Source organism: Gadus macrocephalus, chromosome 6 (genome assembly GCF_031168955.1).
Source record: "Gadus macrocephalus chromosome 6, ASM3116895v1".
Lineage (NCBI taxonomy): Eukaryota > Metazoa > Chordata > Actinopteri > Gadiformes > Gadidae > Gadus > Gadus macrocephalus.
Window position 1 is genome coordinate 19907585 of NC_082387.1, and position 11512 is coordinate 19919096.

The 11512-nt window shown below is 46.9% G+C and overlaps 1 protein-coding gene and 1 long non-coding RNA gene across 11 annotated transcripts in view; one reads left to right on the top strand and one right to left on the bottom strand.

Moving 5' to 3' along the window:
• Positions 1 to 11445, bottom strand: part of smtnb (smoothelin b) — a 51680-nt gene extending 40235 nt beyond the window's left edge. For all 10 annotated transcript variants that reach the window (XM_060054821.1, XM_060054823.1, XM_060054822.1 and 7 more), the window contains exon 1: positions 10884 to 11445. In XM_060054821.1, coding sequence (XP_059910804.1) covers positions 10884 to 10934 — 51 coding nt within the window. In that variant the 5' untranslated portion in view covers positions 10935 to 11445. The remainder of the gene's footprint in view (positions 1 to 10883) is intronic.
• LOC132459937 (uncharacterized) lies at positions 3478 to 9047 on the top strand. The gene is made up of 4 exons (XR_009526318.1): positions 3478 to 3841; positions 6424 to 6541; positions 6736 to 8608; positions 8697 to 9047. It is a non-coding gene; the product is annotated as an uncharacterized LOC132459937 (long non-coding RNA).
• Positions 11446 to 11512: the final 67 nt, after the last annotated feature.

Sequence of the window (11512 nt, forward strand, 5' to 3'; positions counted from 1 at the left end):
AGAGGTGAAAAAAGAATCAAAAGACTATGAAGGCTTGACCGAGCCTAAAAAGGGCAGATGGGAGTAGAGTGGGAATAACACAGGTCATTCCACACATTCCTGCTGACTCACCAAAAGGGAGACGGAGAGTGAGGCCAGTAGTGGAGCCTGAAGCAGACATATAGAAACCACTGACTCACTGCTTTTCCAGCACAGTGACCACACTGGCAGGACGCACAGACCAGCTAACCTAGCCCAAACCATACAGGCTAACTGGTGCTGACACCTGGACCAAACCAAACAGGCTAACTGTTGCTGACACCTGGACCAAACCATACAGGCTAACTGGTGCTGACACCTAGACCAAACCAAACAGGCTAACTGGTGCTGACACCTAGCCTAAACTATTCGGGCTAACTGGGCACCTAGTCCAAACTATACGGGCTAACTGGGCACCTAGCCCAAACCATACAGACTAACTGGTGCTGACACCTAGCCTAAACTATTCGGGCTAACTGGGCACCTAGTCCAAACTATACGGGCTAACTGGGCACCTAGCCCAAACCATACAGTCTAACTGGTGCTCACACCTAGCCTAAACCATACAGGCCAACAGGCTCCAGCCGACTTTACTTCAGATTTTTACTAAAACAGAGAATGGAATTAATGACATTTGTGGCACTGAAATATGGTTGGCATCTCTAGAAAAGTAAGTGATATGATTGGTACTCATAAATAGTGGTTGTGAACTCAGTGACACAAATAGTGGTTGTAGAAGTAGATAGGACAGAGTTCCTTCAGCCATTATCTGAGAGCGATCAAGCAGTGTCAAGTACAAGTGATTTAGATTAGCTGATCTATCAATCATTTATCTATTGGTCATCCTGACTCGAGCCGCGGGGGGCCTGGCCTTCTGCCAAGGACAGCAGACGCTGCTCTTCACATCTCACTGATCACGAGATCGTGATCTCACTGATCTCTTAGGCTGATCAGGCTAGATTAGGCTGATCTCATCCAATCAGAAAATACAATAGACAAAAGAGAGAGTAGATTAATAGAAAAGCGTCTCATAAATAAATAGGTTAGCGTTGGAAACAGGTTACTGTAAGCCACATTACTGACCTCATGGACAGAATCCAAAATCGTTGAAAAGTATTTGAACCAATGCTGAGCAGCCCAATCAGATCTTAGGGAATGCCCTGACTCTCTTCTGATTGGCCGTGACGATACTTGTTAGGATACAAAATTGGGCAAAGGGGGCAGTGTGTCATTGACTTTCCTTTCAGTAACATAAGACTGGGACAACACACACACACACACACACACACACACACACACACACACACACACACACACACACACACACACACACACACACACACACACACACACACACACACACACACACACACACACACACTCACACTCGCGCGCACACACACACACACTCGCGCGCACTAGGCCCAATGAAAGCAAACAAAGCACACCTTGAACGCTGCCTGGTAAAGTTCTAACTGACAGCTGGGAGGGAAACACGCCCTGCAGACAAAGTCCACTTGCCCCCCTGCGCCCTCCTAGGATGAGGGAGGCCTATATTAGTGAGCCAACTATGTCACAAGAGACAGAAACATAATTCCTAGTTCAGTTACACAGTGCTTTGAAACGCCACCAAGACTACTCCCCACACGGGAGAGAGGAGGCTTCTGGGTAATCAACCGCCAAAAATATACTATTTCAAACACTGTGCTAAAAAAAAAAACGGATCTTCGACGGTAAAACCTGTTGACAGGATAGTTCTAGTAGTAAGAACATCACCACTGACTCCACCCCATCCGCCGAAACCCCAGACAGGTGTCTGACGACCCGACCACGGTGTCTGTCTGCACCGACCACGGTGTCTGTCTGCACCGACGGGTAGATCATGAGGTTGATGACGCATCGACGTCTGGATCCCGGAGCTACCAGGGCATGAGTCACAGGCCTCACTCAGTCCCGTCTAGTCGGCCTGGACTGAGAGTTGAGGACAGGCCCTCGGCATTAGGATGAGGGGTTAGCTGACAGAGGACGAGGACAGAGAGACAGTGTCTGAGGAGACGAGGACAGAGACCTAGTGCCTGAGGAGACGAGGACAGAGACCTAGTGTCGGAGGAGACGAGGACAGAGACCTAGTGCCTGAGGAGACGAGGACAGAGACCTAGTGTCGGAGGAGACGAGGACACAAGGACAGAGACGTGGTGCCTGAGGAGAAGAGGACAGAGAGGTACACTGCCTGAGGAGACGAGGACAGAGGTAGTGTCTGAGGAGACGAGGAGTCTCGGTGTTGTTGAGGCTCCTAAGTACAACTTGATCAAATAAAATTAGTCTGACAAGAGAAAGATAATCAATCGTAGATCCCACAAAAGAAAAGAACATGCTGCGTATGCAAACACACACACACACACACACACACACACACACACACACACACACACCAGCTTGTTAAGGCATGTTGCTCCCTCTCTCTCTAACTTCCTGCTCAGTTACCGCTGAGGAGCCGTTCTTTCATGAACCCCAGGACCGCTCACAGACGTTAGGCTGAAGAGCTCAATCAATCAATGTCAATTACAGGGTGTTTACGGTTCTCCGAAACGCCCGTAACGACAAACATATGGGGGGGATATTCTAGAACACTTAACGCTGAGATCCGTTGTTGCGTCATGCTGGAGCAAGTAGGAGAACAAAACTTACAAATGGGTTTAAAATGCTGACTTTGTCTCTGACCAGCATGTGTCAGTGAGTAGTTGTATACACTAGGCTTCATTGGTTGTGAGGGCGGATCAAACTCACTTCCTGTTACACATTCATCTTACCTCGTTATTGTGTAGGAATGTCTTCTCTGCTTATACATGTTTGATGGAAGCACTAACAGTAGACATTCTAGATGTGTGATAATCCCAATGAAAAAAATGTGTGCATGCGTGCGCGTTTGTGCTCGTATGTGTGTGTGTGCGAGCGTGTGTGTCTATGTGTGCAAACACGTTTATGGGGTGCAAGCGTGTGTGTGTGTGTGTTTGTGTGTGTGTGCGCGCATGTGCGTGTGGGTGTGTGTGCATTGGAGGGGTTGTGCCGTAATCATTTCCAGAGCGGAGCGCTGAGGTCAGGGTGCAGCCGGCAGCACATGGGATCAGTGATTTAGACGGCCAGCGTGGGGCTCCACCGGTCCATGTGTCCTTATAAGGGCAGGGGACCCTCCTTAACCCAACCCTGACCCCCGCACACAGCAGCAGGGCAGCGGATTAGCAGCTCCTGCCCAGGAGGCCAGCCGGCTGCTGCTCAGACCCGTGAGCTCAGCAGCCCACGTCAACAACAGGCCTGAGGCCTCCGGCTCCACAGGCTGAGGGGCTCATTAGTGCCTCTCACTACATGTCAAAAGGAGGCGTACATTGGAAACAGATAAATAACATGTATGTTAGTTTGCCTTCCTCCCCAGGTACATACGTCCTCATAGCCGCCGTCTGACAAAAGAAACAAACACCAGGGAGAACCGTCAGGCTATCTTTGGAGGAAAGTAAACAGCAGTTAATCATTCTCCCACATGACAGGAAAACAATGGCCGCGTCGGTCGGTCTACGCAAGCTAGCTCATAGCCTAGCCACACAAAGGCCTGGCTAGCGCTATGATACTACCCCTGGTTTCACTAGCCAAGCCTCCAGCACCAAAACCATACACAGCGTAGACAACAATACAATGACTGTAGACACAAGGGTGACTAAAGTGTCACGTCTGCACTCTTTGGCTGCGATGGAAGACTAAGGACATGGGAGAAGATGTGAGGGAGTGTCAGAGGAAAGACCTGGAGAGGGAAGAAGTGTCTGGAATGAAGGTCTGTTCCTCAGACAGGTGAGGGTGGCTGAGAACTGGCTGATATAATGATGCCTTTGATGAGGTATGGTAAAGTCAGGTAAAGTATCACAGGGCCTGATAGCATGTGGGTGTGGACCCAGAGCCACTAAGATAGGGAAGGTACTGCGTCTCTAATGCCGCATTTCCACCGGAGGATGCGGGTCGGTTCACTGAACTGCCGTCCGTTCATTGGTCGACCGAATCGTCACTTCCGGGCGACATGGGGATAATAACAAACAAACACAACAAACCAATTTCCCGCAGGGTATTTGTGGACAACGGCGAAAGCTTGATTTATTGAAGAAAATGAAATGCAAAAGTTTGACGTCCGTCTTGGATGTCCTACATTGTTGCTCTTTGTTCTTTGTGTCTCGTTCTTCTTTTTCCTTGGATTTATTAGCAGGCTACACTGTGTCGGGCTGCTATAAGGTCACGATGCTAACGTAGCAGCGGCTACGTCATCATCGTTGATGATGCCGGATGGCTTAAACCCTGCCCTACCTTAAGGATACTGTCGGCAGTGGGAACGCGAGCCGTAACTGAGCTGCGTCGAACCGCACCTTCACTACTTCCGACCCGCACCCGCTGCTGGAAATGCGCCATAATGGGTGTGAGATTATATAAAAACTTGTAGATGGATCCATTTAATCGCCTTTTTATTCATTCAAGCAAATGAACGCATGGCAGGACTTTTACTTTGAAAAGCCTTGGCTTCCTCCCAACTGAGCCGCCAGAGTGGTGCGTTGGCCCTTCTACCTCAGAGAGCAGGCACAAAGGAACCCATGGGGCCACCGGTTAGTGGGAGAGAGTGGAATGAGAGCTCACCCCATGGGGGGTACTGAGATGGGAGGACATTCCTAGAGTCAGTTAAGGCGTCGTCAGGGGGGGCTGTTTATCGTCTCCACCTACGTGCAGGGGGCAGTGGCAGGGGTCAGGGGGAAGCCCGAGCAGGGGGAGAGCTGTGACATGAGGAGGGGTCAGTCTGATACTCAGACACTATGGGCTCTGTTGATTACACAGTAGAATCACACACACTGTCTGTCAGCAAGCCTTGGTTGTGAACACTAAATCAAGGAAGGACAGACCAACAAAACCCTGAATAAATCATGCTAGTATACACAGACACTACAGATAAGATCAAATCATGCTATATACAGACACTAAAGTATAAGGATCGAATCATGCTATATACAGAAATGTTATAAATTGATCAGGCTACTCTTAGATTGAAATACTATGGGTGGGAAAAGTAAATAAAATGAGGCCATATTCTGACCCAGTTATGTAGTACACACACACACACACACACACACACACACACACACACACACACACACACACACACACACACACACACACACACACACACACACACACACACACACACTCCCCAGTAGAAGAGCGTAGCTTGGATTACGTTCCTGGTGGTTAGCGCCTATTTCTACTTTTCTTTGGTTTGTTTGTTTCCCCGTCCCTGCTCGCTTACCATAGTCAGCAAAATATCGGTTAACTGTTTACAATCAACAAGCTTTAACCTTGAAAAGATCAACAGGGCAGAGATAAAGACATGACTTAAAATTCAGATTATCTACGGTAAAAAAAATTATACTTTTGAAATAGATTAAATCCACATGGCTTGGATTTCAGACCACAGGCCCCTACTTTGATGCCATTTTTTGCTGGTTACCAGTTAAGATAGCTTCCCTTTTTCTTCCGTCATATCATTTTACTTCCATTTAAAGTGAATCCACTGCTTATGTCTGGTCACCTTTGATGGTTACTTAGTTGTATATTCCTCTTTCCAAAGCTTGCTGGTCACCCCGACTTAGCAAACTCAGCCATATTCAAGTAATACAATTAGAAGAGGCACCCAGGTCACTTAATGGCTGATAGCCACAAACAAAGACTGGACTGTGCTGGCGCACCGTCCAGAACACCGTCCTTCACACAACGCCAGAGGATCGAGACCTGCTCCTAATGCGGGACATCACTGCCTTGAGCGGCTCTGCGTGACCCCTCTCTTGGGTCATCCAGGGGAGACATGAGACCAGAGACCTTCCAGGGTAACGCTGTCTGTTGCACAACCGTCTTCTGGCTGTAGGACCCAGAGCCAGCTGTGCAAGCCTTTCTGTTCTAAAAGGAAGGGATTTATCAAGTCTACCGAAACCACAGAACAGATGACTCCTCCCTGCAGGGGAACGCAGAACCAAAGCAGAACCCGGACCAATCCACCAACTCGTTGTTTAGAACTCATTAGTCAGCTTTAAACACAGCGTGCTGGAAAAGAAAAACATCAACATCCGCTGGACGGTTTGGAGCTCAGGAAACGCTTATTTCCTGGGGGACTGAGCCCGGGAGGAGCCGGGGCCCGGGCCCTTATCTCACCCCGGCCCTCCGACGGGTCCAACCGTTTTATCACACTTCCAAACAGAGTCTCACACGGACACGGTTACCACTTTTTGCTAATCTTTTCATTTTCCTGTAATGTCATTATTTTCTCTTGATAAGCGCTTGCCAAGTCAGTAGGAGAACGGAGTGAGGCTCCCGCGGCTCTGCCTGCAGTGTGCTGACACATCATCTCTGTTCACAGGCCCGCTGCATGTTGGTGCCAGCTCAGCCACACCTGATCAGCATTCCAGATGTTACACCAACAGCTAGCATCACGGCGCTAATTCCTAGTGTAAGTTAACGAAAGAACGGTGCTTCTGTGTTTAGGACACAGCTGATATGGCCGCTGAAGAGCGAACCAAACCGTTTTCAGTCCTGCAGCTCGGAGAATACCTCGAGGCTAAAGAGAGCCAGATAAATGTCAGCTTAAAATAAAAATAAAAGGGTTTATATTTCTTCTTACACTAACATTTCTTGAAATATTAGGTTGATTTGGAGTCACCTGATACCGCCCAGCCTAAAGAGACGACAGGAGAGAAGTTGAGGAACTCTTAATGGCCTTCCCAGTCTTCCTCGAGTCTTGGCAGGATGAGGCTCCCCAGATGATGACGACCAGCGCCTTGAGGAAGATCTGTCTGCTAGATCACTAGACGAGACAGAGACCAGACCCACTCCCTGACGGCCCAAACGCCATCCAGCACCAAATAAAGACATCACGTACCATCCATCAGAGTGGCAATACTTGTCTATTCAAGTACACACACAGATAAACTACAAGCAAAATTAAGGATAAACTACAAGAACGCATATGAATAAACTACAAGTACACATACGGATAAACTTAGAAATTCTAACAGCAGGTGAGTGAATGGCAGTGCTGTTGGGACTCATGATGCCTTCAGTCGGGTTAGGGTAACACCTGAGTAAGTCTTGAGTTACTCCTAGGCTGTGGGTCTGAGTCCAGTTCATTTACAAGTCTTAAACACGGCGGACTGGGTCATTTTTGTGTTTCATGCAGCATTGTTCAAGGGGAAAATAAATACATTGTTCCAAGAACAAAGAACAAATGAAGTCCTCCTCTGGGTTTGTATCTGTACTTCCTCTAAAGTTCAGACCTTACTGTGCAAAAAATTCTAGGCTTCATTTTAATTCGAGCTTTTGGTGAAAGTTTGTTGACTTTCTTCCTGTATTTTTTATCTCCTGGTCCGTCCTGGCGTGTGTGTGTGTGTGTGTGTGTGTGTGTGTGTGTGTGTGTGTGTGTGTGTGTGTGTGTGTGTGTGTGTGTGTGTGTGTGTGTGTGTGTGTGTGTGTGTGTGTGTGTGTGTGTGTGTGTGTGTGTGAGAAAAGGGTTGGCAGTCTAGGATTCAAGCACCAGCTTGTATAATCTCAATGGAGCTGATCCATCTCCAAGATACAGATGGCTTTGATAGTGCTCCCAAAACATTGTTTTAGTGACAATGCAAAATAATAGTGAAGGATAGCTTTGCTCTCCGTGTAATCTTGACTCTGCTTCCCGCCGTATCTGAACATGATCCCAGACAGCGTTCATGTAATTCTTTGAGAGTTTCCTTCCAGAGGATGAGAATGACATTTATCCTTGCTGCGGACCGCCATGAGAGCGGACACAACAAGCCCCTCTTTTCAGTGCCAACTGAAGCTAGTGAGCGCCTGTCAACACGCAGGGGGCCCGGGGAGCCATTACCCAGCACCCACGGGGCCCTAACCCAATACCCAGGGGGGCCCGTAGGAAATACAGGCTGGAATCCGCCCGTTTTAAACATGTGTGAATGTCTCCCAGTCTCCAGGGACCACCGCAGTCACTGGGCCAGGAAGACCGGGCGGCCACAATTCATTCCCAGTGACATTCCTAGCGCCGGATAAACCACAGCAAGTGCAGAGAATAGGAGACCGCTTACGGTCTGAGCTAAACACTCGACACCAAGCGATGCCGAGGCAGCCACATGAAATGTATGCATGTTCTTCCAGGTATGTGAGCTAGTAGTTGAGTTCTCTTTTCGTGTCTTCTGCAGCTTCCTTGGCAAGATCTCCTTAAAGAAAGAGATCCTTGATCTCAATGGGCCCGACCTGTCTAAATCAAAGTTAATTAAAGCCAGAGAGAGAGGCCCCCCCAGGAGGTACCTGGCAGCAGGGGCAGTCTGCCCTACAGGTGTACTAACAGAGGCCTCTTTCAGGGTGCTCCCATGGAGACGCCCGTCACCTGTCACCCTATCCAGAAGACGACACACTTTACCGCACAAACACAGCCGGGGGCCTCGATGACAACACACTCTGCGTTAGGAAAGAGATATTACCTCACTTTGAAGTCAGGGAGCGGCCAACTCAACACTCTGAGGATGAGGTCATTAAAACGTACTTCAACCTGTTTCCATTGTGTCTAATGCTCTTCATCATAACTGACAAAAATAACGATTTCAATCCCGCCACAGCATCTGGGAGTCAAAAGAAAACTGTCAGCAAGTGAGCCAAGTTGAAACAGCTTGTGCTGGTTGCCATGGAGGAAATAAATGAGCGATGCAGTGGGAGCCAGTGAATGAGGAAGCTGTATTCAGGGGAAGAGAGCACCAACACCAACCGCCATCTGACCCTGGGGCCGTTGGCCTCATTAAACTATTTGTGTTGTTTAGCAAAACCGTTCGACAACAAGCAGGGCACACATCCAGCCCAAAGAGCACCCCTTTCTTTACTGCCCTGCTGACACTAAACCTTCACCATATATATAATAGATATAGATATATTATATATAGGCTGGAATTAATTCATCCTTGATTCTCTATACTGGCTCAATAAAGTATTGTTGCATTAATTTCTTCATTAAATCGTAACATAGGCTGAATAAACTATATTGCCCGAATTCATTCCATCATTAATCCTTTATAGGCTGAATCAAGCATATTCCATGCGCACATAATCCTGTATCGAGACTGAACAAAGCCAATAAGACCGGATTATTGTAATCGTTTGGCCTACACTGAAATAAGTATCACATTACGTTGTTACAGCTCTTCAGTGGTAAATAACACTCTTTCTTCCATGCAGGCTTAAAACCACAACCATGCTGGCTTAAAGTAATGCCCACTTGAAACGTTGACTTTCTATGAATAACGTGATTCAAAACTCTTTCTTGCTTAATGCCACTACGTCATTTTTATGTTTGCAGCCTGTCTAGACTCTACTGTAACCATTTGTTTGATTTCAACTATTTTGAAGTTCCAGGTTTTAATTTAGTACTACATTTTGTTTATTTGCCAAGCAGTATGTTTTGTCTGACATTTATGAATTTTCAGTGATCGAAAAGTCAAAGTTGGTTTTGTCCTTCCAAAGTAAAGGTTGCTGAAGTTAAAAGTGGAAATGGAAATGTTATTGTGGGCAGGGTGCTCTCTCGGTAAACAGCTGGTCAGCCTGATGGCTCTGGGAAAGGAGGCCAGGAATGGGCCCTTGATGGACCCACTTTCTAGTGAATTGATGTGTGATTATGAGTTCGGGCCCCCACTGTTAATATACTTCACCATTCAGATCTGTGTGTGGCAGGAGCCACACAAAAGAAAATATCACAATGTTTATGACCTAATGAGTCTATTTCAATCATGTGCCAATATTCCTCTTTTGGATTTCGCTGGTCTGGTCACACAGTACCTTAGTATAACTTGGATCAACTAACCGGTAATGAAGAAATTATAATCAAGCAGGTAATACAAAGGTAAACACCAATCTAAGCTTTGAAGACTAACAAACTTATTGATCCATCATCTAAGCACTATTCATGATTCAGATTCAATTAACGACAGAACGCTGAGTCACAGAACCAGTTGAAGCAAACTGTTATAAAAAGTACATTATAAACCCATGTTATAAACCTCTAAGCAAGGTGAACAGGAATGTGTCTGAATAGTGGAATTAACACATGCATAGTCCGGGATGAATGAACTCATTCATCCTCATTCATGCCTCAGAATCCCAGGTGTTGACGTGGTTTTACATTACAGCTGTTTTCTAGTGACTCATTTTATTGTCGACAGGAACTGACGTGTGTGTGTGTGTGTGTGTTAATTTTATTTAGTCTTGGCTGTCTGGACGGAATGTGTTGCTCATTGAAATTACACAATGCCAGCCTTAAAATTATTGGTATAAAAAGAATAAAGCAATAAAACGCAAACTGAGGTTTCATTTCTGAATCAAATAATTAGAAATTAAACCTGTGTGACCTTTGGTCAGAGGGCCTCCCGCAGTGCGCCGTGTGGCTGAGGTACGAACAGGTCCTCAAGCATTCAACTCTACACAGATCATACAGGTAAAGGTTAGCGTCTATCCGAGTGTGTGCTCGACAAACACAAACGGACACATTCTGAATTAAACAGTGACCAAGGAGAAAAACCTCCACACACCTCGGGGCCTCAGCACAGTCCCTCACCCGTCACTTGTCACTCTTACTTTACCCAAAGGACTCGTTGAAAGATGTACTTCAGTAACGTAGACCAACCGTCTGAATTAATACTCGCCTCGTGTGCTTTCATTTTTTCTTCCGCAGAGGTTCACCGGCAGCGACGGTATTATTTAAAAGGTGTCCAATCTCTAGAACATCAGAGCCCAGCATCCTCATCATGTAGCCTACTCACCAGAAAGCGCAGGGACGACTCATCCAGAGTGGAATAGCTCTGAAGAGACATCTGGTTCTCTCTGGTCACAGGTGAGAGACTCGTGCTGAGGTGGGCTTTCTCCTCCGGCCGCTGGCAGTCTGCAACCTGCAGGAATGTGTGGAGCCTCTCCGTCTGTCTAATCGATGGGACTTGAAGCCAGTCTATTATTCTGATATAAAGCTAAATATAACTTTTCTGGCGAATGGGAAGCACATAATCGATCCCCCTGTGTCCTGTCTGGAAGTCGGTAGAGCAGACACGCTGATACGGACTGCTCGCAAGGTTTTGAATACAGAATTCCCACACAAAGTTTCTCTGAACCCGCCCCTTGTGGTTCCGACTGGGAAGCATGCGCTTCTAGTGCGCTCCCCTGTGGTGACGCATAGTATGACACCCCGATGCACGGTTCGGAGACATCAGTTCATCCTCTTGTCAGGCTCATGTTGGATTTTTTTTTAGATATCGCAGTTTAATTATTTGATGGTTTTTACCAGGCTTATGCCTCTGAAAATGAATCAACAGCCAACTGACCTCCAATTGCGTAAAATTATGTGGATTTAAAGAATTTGTGAAAATACTGAGTTGAACAAAAACTCATAATTTCCATT